Genomic DNA, 20,137 nt, shown 5'->3' with positions numbered 1-20,137 from the left:
TGGCATTGGGGCATTCCATGTGGTCTAAAGCTAGAAGACACACTTCAAGTAACTACAGAGCAGCTTATTATGATGCCAGATGTTATGTGTGTATATTACCATATTCTTCAAACAATAATCGTTAATCTTATTTTCATTTTATAACTGTTTCAGTGAAGGCAACCTGAAAGTGCTGAACTCAAAGAAATTGTGGCATGACTCCCTGTATCAACATTGCCACAAGGACCCTTGGGAGTGAACAGCTTGCACTGCTTAAGTAATACTGATATTTATGTTTATAATTGCGAATAAATATGTTCATGCATACAACACCTGATATCACTGTATTGCACTGTATTTAACTGTTTTAAATACAAAATGTAGCATTTATTTTTCAGATTTTAGGATGACACTTCTGAAACAGTAGGAGAGCACTTGCATGAAACAGGTAAGGAGCAACTAAAATAGGACTGGAATCATTTTGGAATTATGCATCTAATGCGTAATTAAAATTATATGGTAACACTGACCACATTTACTCCACTTATACAGGGAGAAAATAATAAGGTTTTCAAATGAATTGTGTGCCTCTGCAGAACAATGTGGGTGTTCAGTCTGCAGTCGGACCTACTCCACCTACATGGCACGTAAGCGGAGATAAGCTCTGGAAGATTGATCAATGCCGTTTCAGACGCAACTACCACACAGATAACACATGAAACAGAACTGTGATAGGCAGCCATTGGGCAAACATGCAACAGGAAATTAAGCATGGTGAAAGGATCTGGCAATGAAATATTCTGTTCTGCATTTCTCACCACACCTTGACATACAGTGCAAGGTGTGTAAGTATTTGGACAGTGGTACAATTTCTGTTATTTTGGCTCTGTACTCCAGCACATTTGACATTTTATTTGACATTGAACTTTGAATATGAGGTTAATGTGTGTACTGTTACCTTTAATTTGAGGGTATTTACATTAGATTACATTTAATGGCATTTGGCAGACTATCTTATCCAGATGCAATCCAGGGTTGCTCAAAGGCCCAGCAGCTGTGCGAATCTTATTGTGGCTACACCAGGGATTAAACCACCGACCTTGCGTGTCCCAGTCCTTTACCTTAACCACTACGCTCCAGACCCCAGGCTACAATGTCATGTCCCTGAACGTCCGGGGAAAAAATCTGAAATCCTCACCTATACCTCGTGTTTATGTTTTTGGAAATTTTGGAAACTAGCTCTTTAGAGAAAGTGAGAAAGTGAGTTGTCCTTTCCTGTTGCAAAATAGGCCTACCTCAGTCAGTCTGTTTTTTCCCAAAATTTGGGACAAATCCAGAAAATTATTAAGATATAAATTACGAAATTTGACAATATTATGGGTGGATGGACCAATTAAATAACAAAAACCTGCATTTCTGAAACATTTGGATTTGTATGCGGGGACCCCAGCTTAGTACAGGCGTGTGGGAGTATAAATTCATCAGTATAAATGGTCATCACTAATGATTTGTTGTAGTGATTAATTTGCTAGGCCAATGTAAAACAACAGAAATGGTTTATCATCATAAAGTGGGCTTGGAGTACAGTGATCAGCTAGCTGTACAAGGCACAGCAATGGATGTGAGTTATGCCAGCCGTGACTGGTCCAGACCAAACTTGCTGTGGGAGTCAGTTATGGTTTCTAAAGCCTCCGTATGGAGGGGTTGCCCTCATAGTTACAATCATTTCAGATTGTTCCGGACAGCAGCAGCATGCTGCAGAGACAATAAAATAGCCTTCTTTGACAATCGTATGGTTACTGGTCTCCATTTTTGCTCCGTATGGACCCTCCGCCAGCAAATGTGAATCAGACTTAAGCCAACAATGTTGACAACATGATGCTGTAGCTCCATCTGAATGAGGTCAGCACCGCTATAATATAGAATTAATACATAAAATATACAATCTATATTTACAATTAATCTTTTGTGTCTTGCTCAAGATTTTGATAGGAGTAGATTGCATTGTAATAAATGAATGCCAGGGCACAAATGCACCAGCCCATTGTAGTGACACTTTAATGACATTTCTTCAGATGACCACATGGTTAAATCACACAGGAGCCATTATTTATACAGCAAATACATGAGCAGGATGTTTGAGGGGAAAATCTGAAGGCTCTGCATGTCCTCTTGAAAACAAAAATGGGGGGAGGTACGGCCTGGTGTCAGTAGACAGGCGGTGCCCAGAAATGATTGCTTTCTTTGACCCCAGTCAGTCGTGCAATTATACTGGGTAAAGATCTTTAAATTACCCCCACGCATCCGTGCGTCTGGCGCTGTACATTTTTTCCCCTTGGCATTAGTCAAAGCTGTGCAGACTGATCGAATTTCATTGGTTTACCATGCGTTCCGTTTTGGAGACCCGATCTGTGTTTCTGTCTCCGCCATGATGCCGGTGCACAAAGACAGGATATTGTTGTTCCATCATTGTGGCATGTCAATTGTGGGGGAAATGCACGATCATGTTAAGGCTATTTGTTGCCCTTCCTAACCGCTTTTATTTTCTTTCCTTTCTACAAAGCACACCCGGAAATAACTATTTCACAATGTAGGCTAAATGCTGTAAACATTTCCAGTGGTAAAATATTATATACAATATTATCATTAAAATATAAAATATATAAAGTAAAATATTTCCAGTGATTATGCTTTTGGTGACCATTAGGAAAGAAGGAAATTTCAAATACATAAATAGTAAAATGTATTGTTTATAAAGGTATTTTTTCCAGCTTGCTGTAAACATGTAAAACTTATATTATCAGGCCCACTAAATTGAAGTCATATGTTTTCCATCTACTATCAGATTTGGTTAATCTCAGTAAATAAGAACTATACTGTATCATTCCATCACTATTTTGCTAGAGTATAAAAATTAGGCAAGCATCCATTTGTCAACCATAAGCATGGGAAAAGGCAGAGAATTGTCTATTCAGAAGAGACTGATGGTAGTGTATTGTCACAAGTTTGGTAATCGAGTACAAAGAAATGCATACATGTAAGGGCAATAATAAAAAATTCTAAATGTATGGATGGTTGCAAACATGCCAGGAAGAGGATGCAAGTGGACGTTATGGCCATAAAGATCATGGTTTAAGAACTGCAGAGATTGGTGGCATCTTGGGATCACTAAGTCTCAAAAAGAGCTATAAATTGGCTCCTCCATACCAACTTAAAAATGGCTTTGGTTGATTCCATTGTATCATTGATAAAGCATACAACTTAACACTTGATGGAACCTAAAGCTTATGTCCATCCATCCATCCTGAACAGGGTTACATTGGGTGAAAGGCAGGAATACACCCTGGACAGGTCACCAGTCCATCACAGGGCACACACACCATTCACTCACACACTCATACTCACAGGCAATTTAGACTCTCCTATCAGCCTAACCTGCATGTCTTTGGACTGGAGTACCCGGAGGAAACCCACACAGACACGGGGAGAACATGCAAACTCCACACAGAGAGGACCTCCTTGCTGTGAGGCAGCGGTGCTACCCACTGCACTATCTGTGCCGCCCTTAAAACTTATGTCTATAATTGTATTCTTTTTTTAGTTTACAGTATTTTTGTGCATATAAGGGTGCCAATAATTCTGGAGCACTATACATGGTGAACTATTCTGCAATCAATGGTCCAGTTGAATACACCATAGATAGACTGTATTCCAGACGAAACCATGGAAAAAGTAGTTAAAGATTTTGCCATTTAAAATATTGGCTGAGAAGAAGAAATGCACTCTTTTCCAGTCAGATTTTCCCCCTGCTCAGTCATTTCTGTCCATATTTCTATCCATTCACTACAAACATTAATTATGAGTCATATAAAGTTTGTCAAGGAAAATCCTAATATTTTGAAATGGCAATGAGCTTATTGGCAGGTATAAGTGTTTTTAATGGCACACTGGAAAACATCCATACTGGTCAGAAAAGACACAATGACTCATTTCTGTTACTGTGGCTTGTCCCTGTCATTAGCACTTACTATCATGTACAACACGGTAGAATTGGAGATTGAGAAATGACTCAAGGGGAACTTAAATTATTAAATCAGTTCATTAGTGTCTCTCTCTGTGCTTGTGTACTGTATGTACAACAGTCATGTTATTTGTCAAACATATTTTCATATTCATATGCTTTTGCTACATAGTTTTGGCAGGGTAACGAGCCCCCCTTTCAGATATATACATACATGCATACACAGTATTTGTATATATTGCAAACTTTTTAAAGGTAGAATAAGATAAACAAGGATTTCATGTCGTAATTTGTTAGAAAGGTAGTTTGTAAAATACAAGAAAGTACTTTTATGTAAATAAATGTTTTGTCCAAGTCAGTGTGATAACAATGACTATTAAAGCAGAATAATTCATTTATGGCAGTCATTACAGTCAAGACCACCTGGCAAGATTTTCTGTTCATAAGCAAAAACAAAAACACGTTCATAGTTTGCATTAAAAAGAAATAGGCAGGTTCGTTTTTAAATCTACAGTCTACAGTGACTGAATGTACTCAGTGTATAGAATTTACATTAAATGCACACTATACTGTGGATAAACTCGTTTCATGCTGTGAAAATGACAGCTACTGAACAAAAACAATTATTGGACTCTCCCCTTCGATTTGCACAATCCTGTAGCCAGCCGCTACACATACTCAAATAAAATAGTTCAGAGACCTACCCTCAAAACAATGCTTTCAGCTTATTTGTTGTCAGCTTTAACTGAATACAAGCATTCCACATGTTTCTTTGCTACTCCATGCAGACTTGAAAATATGAACTGCAATGTCGCCCCCTCCTGGAAACACAAGTCCACAGCATTTGTGTCCTCATGAAGGAAAGCAGCATAATTCATGTGAACACACTAAGGTATGAGGCGTCAGCAAATTTCTCTATAATTCAAAGGAAAAAAGCCCTTAGATATGCAATTATTAGGAAATAGTTTAACTCTCTGTAACTGGGTAATGATCACACGACATACGTACATTCTTATGCGTGAAGCGTACATCAGCTACCTTATCAAATCCATCTTCTTCATTTCACTACCGTTTCCCTCACTGTTCAAATATCTTCCATTTACTGTCCCAGCTCACACACTCATGATCATATCTAGCCAACCAACCAAATATATTTACATCAATGGTAAATGGTCTGCATTTATTCAGGGCATTTATCCAAAGCACTGTACAATTAATGCTTCTCATTCACCCATTCACACACACACACACTCACACAACAATGGCAATTGGCTACGATGCAAGGCACCAACCACCTTGTCAAGAGCAATTGGGGGTTAGGTGTCTTGCTCAGGGACACTTCGATACAGCCAGGGCGGGATTGAACCAGCAGCTCTCCAACTGCCAGATGTCTGCTCTTACCTGCTGAACGAATGCCATAAACAATTAAATTGATTGCATTACAAGTTTTGGCATAAAAACCAAGTTTGTAAACAACTGCAACCAACTGTCATGCTTTAAAAGAATGACAAGATTCAGAGACGTTTGGTACGATGTGTTTATTAGGCAGTTCTGTGTAGGCACATTAAGACACTGAAAAAGTACAGATATACCATACTTTTCCCCTTTACCTACATTTTAGTGCTTACAATTTCAAACACATTCCTTTTCCCATTGATTCAACTGCACTCAAGCAATCGAGCAACTCCCTGGAGGGAAACAGTTGGGGGAAAGCAGTTTCCCCAAGTGTGATTCAAACCCACAACCATCATATCAAGTGCTATTCTGCTGCGTCACACATACAGTCCAGTTTAAACAAATAATCAGTGAAAATCCTCCTTGCCTATATTTTCCAGCCAAGCTCATTAGAAAACATGTTATAAAAAGTGAAAGTAGTATAATTTCTAAAAATCAAAGTATGCATACGTAACGCAATAAAATGTTCTAAAAACTTATCTTAGGCTAAGTTTGGGAATATCAAAACAATCAAAACGCTTTTTTTCCCTTGACAAACCAAAGGCTTCCCCTTGGAAAGCTACACAAAAATGCTACCATTCAGATTCTATAGCCCAATCAGCGGTTAAAAAAATGTATAGTTAAGTATATTATAAATCAAATACATTTAACAGAGAACATTCTTTAGGTTCTACAAGAAATGCAGACTGCGTTTGGTGAATTGTACAGTAATATCTGCCCAAGGAATGAATAATGGAAGCATGTGCTATACAGGGTGAGCAGAGTGAACTTAATGTAACAGCCTAATTTATCTCTCCAAAAGGAGACACTGCAATTAAAATGCACATACTGGCACAGATGACAGTTTGACATGCAATAATAAACAGAGAACTTTAAAGAACCCTCCATATTGTCATAATCGTATGTACAGTACATGCATTAAAATTACCGAACACCAATTCATCATTTTATTCATTTTAATTTCTTAACTTCATCATTTAAAATGATGTGAAGTTTCATGAAAATTCAATAAAAGGTTAAGAATGAAGGGATATGATATTCTAAGGGCTTTAGTGATTTGGTTAATCATGTAAAAATTTATTTAAATCTAATTTTTGTCTAAACCAGTGCCTATTCCTCAATAACAAGAGTTGGGAATAAAGAGGTTATTCTATGGACAATAAACCAAATTTAAAAAATTGCACAAATTTAACAACAAAAAGGCAGTATGGCTTCCCAATCCTTACTTACTTTCAGGATTTTTAATTTCATCAAATGAAATCCACCCTTACATGTAAATCTCTGTTCTTTCGGCAAGTCAGTCAAGCTGAATGGTCCCAAACTGACGATAAACACGTTCCACAACCAGGTCTGCCTCATGTAAGTTGCTTCATTTTCTCATGAAAAAAAGAGAATAAAAACAGTGTGTTGACCAGTTACACTCACGTAACTGACCATTAATGATCAACTCTGCATCACACTTGTACAGTCACAACTGCAGGAATAAACGTACATACAGTACAACTCACAGGGTTTAACGAAAACGAAGTGCAAATTCAACAGAATGAAATCGTATGCCATGAAACTGCAAAAAAGGTACAATCAAAGTCTACACACATAATAAATTATTTTTTAATAAAATCTAAAATCCCCACATAAAGTTTGGTTAAATAGATCTAGTTTTTTATTATTATTTACATATAAAACTGGGATAAAAATCATCTGTATAAATACAGTAACTATCATACCCCCTTGACAAAAATGGTCCCATTTGAATTTCCTTTAGTTTGTGCTGCTCATTATACAACACCTGCACTGTGACTTGGATAAGCGTGTTTGGATCGGGAGTTATATATTGTTATATGGGCATATCTTGCCATTTTCTTAAATATGAAGGAATGTGACAAAAAAAAGCTGGGATACATAATGTGAATGTGTTCTACACATTTTCTTATTTTTTTAAACCACGGTGACAATGGCAGAAAAAATGCTTGTTGTGATTATAAAGTGGCTTGGCAGTTATTTCGATAACATTCCCACCCTGAGTCCCCTCAGTTACGGAGGGCGAAAACCCCATCAGCGCCCGCAACAGCGACTCCGCCCGCAACAGGACACGCCAAGCTGGGGGGGGGAAACGCTCGCGCTCTTATTGCTATGGAAACGCAGCGGGAAAAGAAGGCTGGCGCCGAAAGGTTATCGGGCGAGCATTTTGATGAGGTTGGCGCACATCTCGAAGAACTCGATGGCGTGGCTCCCCCCCCTGGTGACGGCGTCCCCGCTGGCCGAATCCACGGAGGAGGTCAGGGAGGAGGCCAGCGAGCCGTCCGAACCCTTGGCCGGGGCGTCGGCCTTGGCTTCCTCTCCCACGGCCTCCGTCTTGGGGGTCGCTCGGTGGCTCCCGAACGAGCCTGAGCGGTTAGGGGTGGCGGTGCCCGACTTTGACTCCAACGTTTCATCTGAAACGCGAGGTGAACACAACACTGGCATCAGAAACCGCACTAAACTGACACTAAGACAGTGCTGAATGTGCAGACAAGTGGGCTAAACTACCATACACACTTTGTGTTAATACCGTATGTATTCATTTCATTAGTGTCTTTCAGCCTATATACACTCACTGAACACTTTATTGGGTATTTACTGCTGCTGTAGCCTATCCACTTATAGGTTTGCTGCGTTATGTGTTCAGAGATGATCTTCTGCATACCACTGTTGTAATGTGTGGTTATTTGCTTTACTGTCACCTTCCTGTCAGCTTTGACCAGTCTGGCCATTCTCTTCTGTGGTCTGAAACACAGCTGTATCTCTTGACCAGGTCTGCGTGCTTTTATGGATATGGATCATGATTTTCAGTGAGCCGTTGTTCCCATTTCAACATACCATCAATGCTACGAAAGTCCAGAAGATAAGTCCTGCTGTCAACCTGGTAGAGCTGCAGGCTCAGCTTGGCCAGAAGCCCTGTCACTGGATTCTTCCTCCGCACACGCAAATAATACGGATTCACAACCTGAGCAATACAGAGAGCACAAACGACATTCATTCATTTCCATAGCAAATAAACCACCCCCAGTCCTGTGTTTGAGACAGCAAAAAAAAATCTCCCAGTCCGGTAACAACATGGCTTAGCACAACATGGCTTAGCATAACATGGCTTAGCATAACATCCATCCATCCATCCATTATCTGAACCCGCTTATCCCGATCAGGGTCGCAGGGGGGCTGGAGCCTATCCCAGCATACATTGGGCGAAAGGCAGGAATACACCCTGGACAGGTCGCCAGTCCATCGCAGGGCACACGCACCATTCACTCACACACTCATGCCTACGGGCAATTTAGACTCTCCAATCGGCCTAACCTGCATGTCTTTGGACTGTGGGAGGAAACCGGAGTACCCGGAGGAAACCCACGCAGACACGGGGAGAACATGCAAACTCCGCACAGAGAGGCCCCGGCCGACGGGGATTCGAACCCAGGACCTCCTTGCTGTGAGGCGGCAGTGCTACCCACTGCACCATCCGTGCCGCCCCTTAGCATAACATGGTTTAGCATAACATGGTTTAGCATAACATGGTTTAGCACAACATGGCTTAGCATAACATGGCTTAGCACAACATGGCTTAGCACAACATGGCTTAGCACAACATGGCTTAGCATAACATGGCTTAGCATAACATGGCTTAGCATAACAGGGCTTAGCACAACATAACGACGAGAACAGGCCCAGCTCGCCTCTCCCTCCCACTGAAGTGTACCTGCTGTTTAATTTGCCTAAAAGCTAAACAGCATCTCAAACAGCACCTGGTGTTGAAAACCCCCCAGTGGTCCTCCCTCCACCAGCCCGTGCTCCTGGTCCCTGTAAGCGGGGAAAGGCTCACCTTCCACTCGTAGCCCAGCTGCTTCATGGCCCGGCACACCTCGGTCATGATGTCGTTGGGCCGGCTCTGGCTGCGGATGCCCAGGTGCCACTTGGCCCGGCGCACGCCCGGGTGCTTGGCCTTCTGGGGGTTCAGCTCGTCCAGCGTGTGGCGTGGGCGGGGGGCCGCCTCGGTCACCAGGAAGGGCACGCGCTCCGGGTGGGGCTTGACCGCGGGCTGATGGTGATCGTCCAGGAAGGCCTCCGGGGGGCTGCTGGCCAGGTAGAAGTCCTTGGCCTCGTTCATGATGCGGCGGTTGTCGATGATGAGGTGGTAGGCCACGGCCAGCGGGTCCTGGTGGTTGTGGTCGTACAGGCAGGTCAGGACCTCGTCTTCCGAGCACTCAAACTTCTCGCACACCTCCTTCAGGGCCTCGTCGTCGATCACGGCCGAGCTGTGGGACGACTCGTCTGGGAAGAGGTACTTGGACAGGTCCTGCTGGAACCATTCGTCCTCTCTGAGGGGACAGAAGGGGAGAGTTACAGAACGACGGTGATATTTTCAGATGCAAATTAACACGGAAAATTACGCCCAATGCAATTCATTCAAGCTTTCAGTGGCATTTTAATGGATTCTGAATTAAGTCTTAATTGTCCATTTTGCTGAATGTGATACTGCTGTCATTATATTTGAACTACACAAAATTGTACGTTTTGAGTTCTGTGAATTTAGCATTTTAACATATTTGCACAATTCACCTTGGTAGAAGGAAATGAGCCACGAAAACAAAAGCATGCTACATTCTGTGAGCACTGAGCAAGATTAGCTTCCCGGGTATGCAACACAGCTGCAGTGAGGCTTCATTTCCTTCTCCTACAGACACGAGAGCACACATGGGTCAGCAAAAGCTTCCCATCCACCCCACGGGCAGCCATTTTGAAGCATGTCGCAGAAGAAATCCCATAAAACCTATGCTACTGTACATGCAAGAGCCTTACAACCTGCCGTCCGCCACGAAACGGCAAGCCAACCAATGGAAGTGCATATGTTTTTAAAGTAATGAGCATCTAAAAACAGTGCGTTTCTGACTCTGAAGCCCACCGGATGTCCTTGATGGTGGCCCTCTTCATGGGGTCCACCTGCAGCATGCGCTTCAGGAGGCTGGTCACGGAGGGGTTCAGGTGCTGCGGAGTGTAAAAGATGCCGTCGCAGATCTTCTTGAACAGCGTGGGCACGTGGTCGTCGTCGAAGGGGAGCGTCCCGCACAGCAAGGCGTACAGGATTACGCCACTGCTCCAAATGTCCACCTCTGGACCAGCGTATAACCTGCGTGCATGGGGGGTAGAAATGAGCTAATGGTCCGCTTTTACAGATAATAAAGATGTATTCTAGGCCACAAGAAATGCTATACATACATTACTCCTCCTACAGTACATTACATTATATTACATTACATTAATGGCATTTGGCAGACGCTCTTATCCAGAGCAATGTACAACAAAGTGCAAAGTGCATACCCATAATCTACATGAGTCATATTGCACATCACAACAGACATAATGATGACGATAAAAGGGTTCTACCTCTAAGTGAGGATAAAGCTGGGATGGCTAGAGGGGCTCGCTAGAACATCAGCAGTTACTGACAGAGCTTAATTATCAACCCTTATCAACAACATTATCAAGTCAAGCTTTGTGGACTCCATTTTAAAATCTTTGAACGGTATGCAATGTGCAAAAGCCAGCTCAATGAAATGTTTAACCTACACGATACGACAAGTGCTAGAAATGAAAAAGCTCAAAGAACAAACAATAAAAACACCTTCCCGAGATGACCTCGGGGGCAGCGTAGTTTGGAGAGCCGCAGCTCGTTCGTAGAAATTCCCCGTCTGACATCATGTTGGACAAGCCTGGGGAAACGAGGGAAAACACATTAAAAGACTGACTTCTGTGAGCTCCCGCCACATCCCGCTTTCTGGTCATTCACTAGTGGGGATTTAGCGATTAACAGACTTCTGCACTTAATCTGCAAAGGAATAATTTTAGTCGGCTGTGCTCTTTAATATACAATTGTGCGCAGTGAACTGGTTTCAACTGTATCTTTAAACTTCTTTTGCATTGGAAGAAATTGGAAGATGACCCTTCTATGCAGTATGCGGATTACAAATACATGCAGGAATAGAGGAGGGTAAATAATTCCAGATATAGTGGGGATTAAATGTGTGACAATTTTTTAACTTTGTATGACATGACTGTCAGTAGGGAACTGTAGCTTTATTATGAAATAATACATATGGTGAGCTAGCATTTGATTGCCCGGAGAGCCTTACATTGAATGGAAAAATTGATCTCTCATTAAAAGATTTTTCCATTCAATATTGATTGCTCTTGAAATAGAAGCCCCTAGGAAGTCAGTATTCCAAAATAAGCTTTGCAAATAAATCACTATGTTTTCACACTAGTTTAGTGAGTAGAGATTGCTAGTTGCAGTGCTTCCGTATGGAGAAATTCCCCCTTGATATTTATGCAATAACAATAAAAAAGAATGTGCTCAATAAACAACAAACTAAATTGGCAAAGTGGGACAGGACAACAGAAAGCGATTACAATTGTTCTCAACTAGCAAATGGCTCTTCACTGATGTGGATATAAGCTGAGTGGATCCATAAGAAGAGTGTGCTTTACAGGAACAAGGAAGTGCTATGATCTCCAAGAGGAAATCTTGTGCTCACCGAAGTCGGCTATCTTGGCATTCATCTGAGCGTCCAGCAGAACGTTTTCTGGCTTGAGGTCTCTGTGCACCACCATGTGCCTGTGGCAGTAGTCCAGTGCAGAGATAATCTGCTGGAACAGACGCCTGCTCTCCTTCTCATCCAGCTGACAAACACAGGACCAGAACATAGCCGTTTCATTCAAAACATTACAGCGGTAAACGTACTACAGAGGCAGAGCTGTGACCCGTGTACTAGGAAGGGTTATCATACTACCTGAAGGAAACCTGGGGCCTGTATCACAAAGCAGCTAGCTGGATAATTGTATAGAGTAAAACCCAGAACAGCTCTTTTTACTTAAGGCAATGTCCCACATTTGGGAGGGTTTCAGGTTTGCCTCAGGGCAGTTATCCAGCAAACTCAGGAATACTGCTTTGTGAAACAGGCCCCAAGAAGAGGGCGTGAGGTCAGGGCTGAAGACATTTCCACAGCGTCTTGCTCAATCATCGACTTGTGAACCAGACAAAAGTGTTGCTTCCCTACAGAAACCCCAACTGATTCCTAACAGCGAGTCAAAGTCAACATAACAGCCCTGCCCATTTTAGGGTTCACAAAACCTCTCCCTACAACGAAATGCTCAGAAAGAGCCTTTATTGACACTGAGAGGGGTTAGAAGGAAAAATATTTTATAACCATGCTTACCTTCCCATTTTTACAGATATAGTCAAACAGTTCTCCACCAGAGACATATTCCATCACCATGAAGATATCTGTTGGAGTGCTTATCACCTGATACCTGTACCAAGACAAATATTGTCAAGATGATACTAGCCTCCTATTTAGTATTGAAACAAACTAAAAGAAACCTAAAACACTGCACAATACAATAATCGTTTTCCCATACAGACTGTTTGCGTGTTTTTAGAGCCATTACATTTTTAGACTTTTCTGATCAGATTCAAAACACTTTGTATAGTGCCCAAAAACATACTTTTAACTTATAGAAAAACATATGAAACTATAGGAAAACAATGTTTGCAATGTACTCAACTGATTTTAGCAGAAATTGTTGAACATATCCTTGGTTGGAACGTTACACAGTTACAATTACACACAAACACATTTTTGCAGCTTATTGTAACTCGTTAAATATAAAATAACCCAATTTAAAACTTACAGTTTAATAATATGTGGATGTCTGAAGAGCTTTAAGTTCTGAATTTCTCTGCGAATCTTTCCCACAACATCAAGGCTGCGAATCTTCTGTCTGTTCAAGATCTTCACAGCTACTTGGTGTTGAGTCAATTCATGCTGACCAACTAAGAGAGGGAGACAGTGCCCGTTAGGTTATTATAGCAAATATATTTAAAAGAACTGCAGCACAGCACTGTCCAGATCAATAAGGTTCTGTATCATGTATTCAGACGGTTTAACAGAAACTGTGTTCAATTAATCTTTACCAGCAAGTGTGTTCAATGAATCTAAGCCAGCAAGTGATGAATTATCACATATAATTTACATCATAGCGATGATTGCTGCGACAACTGGCCTGGCCTGACTGCTGCTGTAGCTAGCTATGTCACTTCAAAGCACAACAGCGATCACAACCCAAACATTTCAGTGGCACCTAACTCTTACAAACAGACATTTCTACAGATGGTTCATCCAAAACACTAACGTTAATTTAGTTGTCTTGGCAACTCATTGCTTTCTTAGGGCAGTATACAGGAGAGCTTTACAGAACATAATTTACCTCAACTATACTACTCACTAACTAGCAGATGTGGATGATGAAATATTATAGAATAATCCATGCAGTGCAAGTTTAAACGGTTTCGAAAGCGGCGCAGTGTTATTTCGTAGCTTACGTTAGCTAGCTAACGTAATGTTTGAGCGAGGAGCTTCAGTATTAGCTAGCTGTTGCAAATATACAGAATAGCTAGGTTTGCTCGTGTAGGCTATAGAAGTACAGCAAACCCATTTTAATAGTTAGCTAGCTTGCTTATTAACTAGCTAAGTTAGCTGGTAGCTAGCTCGCTAGCGAAGTTACTCCCTCATTCCCTACGCGTCATTCCTTAACGTCAACTTTAGTTGGCTAGGAAACTCGGACCTAGCTAGCTAGGCATGTTACTGCTAGATAAAGAGTTACAGCAAGTTTTTTTGTTGTTGTTATTTTATCTAACGTTAAATGCTATCCAGCAACCACGCCTATATATACGCTGTAATGTTATCAGTTCACCACACGGCATACTTCAAGTCATTATCAGACGAGACTATAATTTAGCTAGCTAGCTAGCATAGCTAACGGATTTCCGAATTATCAGACAGGTCTAAATTAATTAACAGTAGGAGAAATGGCACAATTGAATTGTGCTTGGCTGACGTTCATTAGCGCCTGATTAGCCACCTAACGTTATATCATCAGCGGTTTCACTTGTCGATCTCTGCTGGGTAGACAACTCCTGTCCTGACTTAGCTAGCCAGATACGACAAAAGCAATCTTAATTTAACAAATTCAAGTCTTACGTTACTTATCATCTAAAGCCTTACTTACCCTTTACTTTCCCAAATGTTCCCACTCCAAGAGTATCTCCTAGAATATAATGTCCAATTTTCACCCTGCCTTCATGCTTCTGCTTATCCGTCGCCATCTTCCCACGAAAGCGCTGTGTAGCAAGCGCTCGCTATCTTCCCCCTTCAACGTAAAAACCCTCATGATTCTCCTTGCGGAACACAAGTTCCTTAACTGGCTGACTAGCCGGCTGCATTTCACAGGGAAACTGTCTTGAACAGTACATTTCTTCACACACACCTATTCACTCCCACCCTCTTGCAACTACAATATAAAAACACACACACACATATATATATATATATATATATAATATATATATATATAATATATATAATATATATATATAATATATATATAATATATATTATATATAAAATATATATAATATATATAAAATATATATAAAATATATATAATATATATATTATATATATATATAGACATTCTACTCATTCCAGTGTGTAGTTTGTAAGCAGCATTCCCCTTCTGTAAAGACCAGAAAATCTAGATTTTTTTTTTTTAAAGACCAATTCAGCATCAATTGAGATATTAGACAGTCGAGCATCTAGAAAACACCAACTAGACAAGTTAAAGGTGTAACGGTGGTTACATAATGCTCGTTTACATGTAGCGCTTCTCAAAATCAAGCTTAATACATACTGTATGCATTTTACTTATTTTGCAAGGGCGCAAGTTGAAAGCCTTCATCAAGCCACCATACTATTTATCAGGGAAATAAAAGAATCCAGTTTAGATTACCTGGGAAGCCAGCAAACTGGCAAGCCAGATGTTGTGCAAAGATGCGTTGACTGAAACCTGATTGGCGCGCGCGCGCGCGCACACACACACACACACACACACACACACAAGCACTTAAGTCCAGTGCATTGTTTTTAGCCACATCACATGAAGTCTGATGGTTTAAACTTTTCCCATCATCTTTAACCATAAATTAACAAAGGCCATGCCTCAGTGACAAACTTTAAAGGCTAAAATCTGCCTGACAATAAGCTCATAAAAGGTAAGAAACCTTTCCACAAAAACTCATGGCATGTGTCATGCATAGCTGAGTGAGGCTGATGGAAACAAAGTGTAAAACGCACTGCTTTATTTAGCAAATATGCAACAATTGAGGAATGTACACTCCGGCCCAGTTGGGTGTCACAGAATTTGCATCAGGTTTATTCCTCTCCTGCAGGGTGTCAGATTTCCATAACACTTGAAACCAATTACGTGCACACCAAGTTCACTTTTAATCGCACGTTTATTTTAAAGCCAGCCTAAGAAGAGCTGGAGGCCGCCACTGCTGCTCTTTTCGGCTTGGGCGTTGTTCCTTCACGGAACCCATTTCTGAAAGAAAAAACACAGGAGGCTTCAGAATCGCACCTTGCATTCAACAATGTAGAACATGTTCCTAGTGTCAGACAAGGAGGATTTGTAAACAAAGAACAACTTAAGTTTATTATTTGAAGTGATCATGTCTGGACATATTTCAGGGAATGATACACAGCTTGACAATTCTTTTAACAAGATTTCTGGAAGTTATTGCTTCGTGATCACCTGCTGCAAATATTGAAAACAATTGTGACCCAGGACTTCCTATGCTTAGACTCTTCAGCAATGGACAGTGCATAAATACATAAACGCGTTCCCTTTGCCTAAACACAAATTAGATGGTATCAGAACCATGCCATCAACACTGTTCTTTGTTGAACAGCCTGGAACAGCCTTAGGGTCTTATCTCAGGAAAAAAAAACTTTGAATCAATAGAATTCATATGTTCAGACATTTGTAATTTTAACATCATTGACAAGACCCTTAAAGGTGACTAGCAGCTGCTGTGTCAAATGCATTGATGGGTAGCAAGCAACAAAACATCACTGAATTAACATTTCCAGGCCAGGCATTTAGCTAGATGTGCATGCAACTTCTAAATTGGCTACCTAGCCTATTGCTGGCGAGCACAACTAATAACATGTTCAATATGATTACCATTTTTACTCTAATGTAATTTAGATAGAAACATTAACTTGCAGTGTGTTTACTTTGATTAGCTACTAAAAGCTAATGTAGCTAGCTAGCATACAAGTACGGCAACTTATATTGCTGACAGATTTTCGCAATGCACAACCCAAACCACTGTGGTGTGATGTACTTTCAGAAAAACTGTTAGGGCATCATCTTTAAAGGAGATGAGCTAGAGTGAAATGATTATTCCAATGACTGCAGTTTGCACTTTTCAAAAAAAGAAAACTAAGTTTATCTACATGTAGATGTAAATCACAAGCACAGTGAAACAAAACATAAGACAATCAACTGAACACTTTTAGGTCACTTCTAGCCTGTGGCCTAGTCGGTGGTTCAAGCTTGTGTAGCCAATGATGAGACTTGCATAGCTATTGGGCCCTTAACCCCACATTGCTCCAGGGGCAGGTGCAAATTGCTTTTTCAGCAGAGACCTCAATTCTGTGATCAAGTCACTACTGTAACCAAGCGACTCTGTGGCATCACTTTCTACAAATGAGAGGTTTGTGCTTACCTGAATCTGCGGTAGACAACCTTCAGGTGCCTCATGCGCCCCGTTCCAGTGGTGCTACGCCTCTTGGCCTTGGCACTCCAATTGTCTGGAAATGGGAACAATAAGAGACAGTTAGTATGAGTGAAATCAAAGGCTACTGACCCGGCAATTTACACTTCCCATCGAGACAGACTGAGAATTACTGTGAGCTTTGCAATCAAAATCGATTTGATGCAACTTTTCCATTTAAAAGGAGCAACATTTTGAATAGGGTTCCCCAAGCCCTCTCAGAAATTTGCTCAATTACACAAAACCAACTGTACTTAGACAGTATGTGCTTCAAAGCCAATTTAGACTGCAGTTGCCTTCACATTACATGACATTATACACATTTATTATTTCAACTCACACTTTCTCTTGCGTTTGGAGGGGTATCCACACTTCCCACAGGTTGACTTCTGAAGGTGGTACGCCTTGGAGCCACACCGACGGCACAGTGTGTGCGTCTTATTCCGACGCTTTCCAAAGGATGACGTTCCTTTCGTCTAAACACAAATTAGACCACATCAGAACCATGCCATCGAAATCGTTCCTCGTGGAACAGCTTGCCAAGTTTCGCAAGATAGGGTCTTATCTCAGGAAAAAAACTTTGAATCAATAGAATTCATATGTTCAGACATTTGTATTTGTTACATCATTGACAAGACCCTTAAAAGCGACTAGCAGTTGCTGTGCTGAAAGTGCATTGATGGGGTGCAAGCAACGATACATTACTGAAGTACTTTCCATGCCAGTTACCAAAAGCATTTCGTCTTAGCTAAACAACTTCCAAGTAATGTTAAGTTGCTACCTAGTCTATTGCGGGCGAGCGGTCTTGGAAAATGTACAAGCAGTTACACCTCGGTACCTGTATATTTAACACATTACTAATAACGTGTTAAATATGATTACCATTTTCAATCTTTAATGTCATTTAGACAGAAACGTTAACTTGCAGCGTGTTTACGTTCATTACTAAATGCTAATGTAGCTAGCTAGCTAGCATTCAAGAACGCCAACTTATATAGATAATATTCGTGGTATTCGTTTTAAAAAAATAAAAAACACTATACATAAATAACATAATTCGCAATTATGCGAAGAAGCGTGCTAGCTAAATTCTGCATTTAGCGAACACGCCAGTTTACCTGTGTTTTGAATGGACTAGGATGGAACAGTGCGTCTTTGGGATTAATTTAAAAAGAAATTCACTTGATCATTGTCAATATCGGGGTATATAATTAAAGGATGCTTCGGGCTTACTAACTGTTATACTGCCGATGGCATTGAAAACCAGATATAATAGATGATTCAAGATTTTGGTTTGGCAGCATTCAAAAACTCACCATCTTCCTCCTGAAGCGGACACGATAGAGACCGGAAGAGAGTGTGGTGTTGCAATAAGTAAGGTCTTCCGGTGCCGTACAGAAATGGCGTCCGAAACTGAGAAAAATAAGAATATTATGCCATATAGGCCTACTGCTAGAAAATGGATAATAAACTATTATACAGAAAGATAAATAAGCTGTAAGATTTCACGTAATAAAAATGTCAAACTTTTAAAACCATTTACCTTGCTAAGTTGCAAAACATTGTAATTTCTGCAGAATTTATGGAGCATACAAACTAGGCAATATATTCTGTTTTATGTGTAACACCATATACTTTAATCAGCTGGTGTTGTGTTGCAACTGTCGCACAAATTATTGGGGTAAACTGATTAAAAGCCACCTTCCAACAAAATGACATGCAGAAATAAGTTAATCTGTCCAATTAATTATTCCAATTTGTTTGTTGTTCATTAATTAATTAATTCATGCTGTTTAACTACTATGGAGGATAATAGATTAATTATAAAAAAGGGCAGTATTGCCCATAATCTATTTAGGAATGCACACTGTTCATCTCATGCACTTTTCCTCAAAAAGGAATGATAGTATAAGGTAGCCTAGTATCCGCAAGTCTATCCGTAAGACTGAAGTGTCCATTGTGAAATACTCCGCATCTCCAGTCCACCCATACTCTTCCTTCTTTCCCTTCTTCTCTGCAGTGGCTGCTCATGCACTCAAATACAGGGGCTCTGTTATCTGATCACCTTTTCACTAAAACAACAATGTTGTTTACGTGAATTGAGACAAAGCTTGCAGGAGATATTGTTTCCCAGCTCAAGTGTTTCTCTCCGTGTTGCGTGTCTATATGCTGAGACCGGTCTGGTTTATTTTATTTATACCCCTTATATTTGGTCACATTCAGAATATTTCCCCCCCCCAAAAAAGCATGTTAAAATATGTTAACATTATAAAGTTGGGTAGAGCTGCATTTAGTCAATTAATAACACATACTATACAATGCATACAATACTTCTCTCACTGAGACTAGCTGTGATGCCTCAGTTTAGTAAAATACAATGAATGATTACACAGGATATGATGCATGCAATAGTCCCAGCCAACATTAAAATATGAGCATGCAATACAATTTGGTTCAATTAATCACATTGTAGCAATGCCTGAAAGGTTAACTTCTGCCTGTGGTGGCAGTCGGCAACTAGAAGAACATTTCCTTTTGGAAAATGTCACTGAAAAAAGAACGCCTGGAAAGAGTGTGCCAACAGAAACATCAACATTTTGTCATGGAAAGTTATCTGCATAAATAATTAAGAATTACATGCGTGTGTGTTATGTGTAAGTGGCGCAATAATCACAACATAACATTATCCGTAGGCCTAGAAATCAGTTCTTACTATAATAAACACAGGAGCGAAACCTGAATAGCCTATAACCTTCAAGGATAAAAAGTGACCTTGCAATTCCAACCGACTGGTCTCGGGTTCATTGACCAAACATTATAAATGATTAGGCTAGCATATGTAGGCTATAGCGAATCCAATCTACACATAATCTATTTATTCTTAAAGGAGACGTATGTTTGTAGTTTTTTTTTTTTTTTTTAACCCAACAAGATACCACACATCAAGTAGCATATTGTGGTAGTGATGAGCCAGC

The 20,137-nt window shown here is 40.6% G+C and overlaps 2 protein-coding genes and 2 non-coding genes across 5 annotated transcripts; all 4 read right to left on the bottom strand.

Moving 5' to 3' along the window:
- Positions 1-5,523: 5,523 nt before the first annotated feature.
- Positions 5,524-14,759, bottom strand: LOC133140192 (5'-AMP-activated protein kinase catalytic subunit alpha-1-like). The gene is made up of 9 exons (XM_061259841.1): positions 14,555-14,759; positions 13,178-13,319; positions 12,703-12,796; positions 12,022-12,166; positions 11,112-11,199; positions 10,392-10,616; positions 9,312-9,807; positions 8,315-8,441; positions 5,524-7,890 (listed from the first exon to the last, which is right to left on the bottom strand). Exons 1-9 carry the CDS (start codon positions 14,649-14,651, stop codon positions 7,628-7,630), a joined length of 1,677 nt encoding a protein of 558 aa, XP_061115825.1. The 5' UTR covers positions 14,652-14,759; the 3' UTR covers positions 5,524-7,627.
- A 909-nt stretch (positions 14,760-15,668) lies between these two features.
- LOC133141108 (large ribosomal subunit protein eL37) lies at positions 15,669-20,130 on the bottom strand. 2 transcript variants are annotated; one of them, XM_061261509.1, is made up of 5 exons: positions 20,087-20,130; positions 18,479-18,575; positions 17,503-17,638; positions 17,115-17,199; positions 15,669-15,925 (listed from the first exon to the last, which is right to left on the bottom strand). In XM_061261509.1, exons 1-5 carry the CDS (start codon positions 20,113-20,115, stop codon positions 15,856-15,858), a joined length of 417 nt encoding a protein of 138 aa, XP_061117493.1. In that variant the 5' UTR covers positions 20,116-20,130; the 3' UTR covers positions 15,669-15,855. The 2 variants fall into 2 exon arrangements, with proteins under 2 accessions (XP_061117493.1, XP_061117494.1); XM_061261510.1 differs by lacking the exon at positions 20,087-20,130 and adding an exon at positions 18,706-18,740.
- Positions 16,310-16,391, bottom strand: LOC133141361 (small nucleolar RNA SNORD72). Its single transcript, XR_009710085.1, has one exon. It is a non-coding gene; the product is annotated as a small nucleolar RNA SNORD72 (small nucleolar RNA).
- Positions 17,721-17,800, bottom strand: LOC133141360 (small nucleolar RNA SNORD72). The gene has a single exon (XR_009710084.1). It is a non-coding gene; the product is annotated as a small nucleolar RNA SNORD72 (small nucleolar RNA).
- Positions 20,131-20,137: the final 7 nt, after the last annotated feature.

Source organism: Conger conger, chromosome 11, assembly GCF_963514075.1.
Source record: "Conger conger chromosome 11, fConCon1.1, whole genome shotgun sequence".
Lineage (NCBI taxonomy): Eukaryota > Metazoa > Chordata > Actinopteri > Anguilliformes > Congridae > Conger > Conger conger.
The sequence above is the reverse complement of the archived record's forward strand: the minus strand, read 5'-3'. Positions and strand labels throughout refer to the sequence as shown.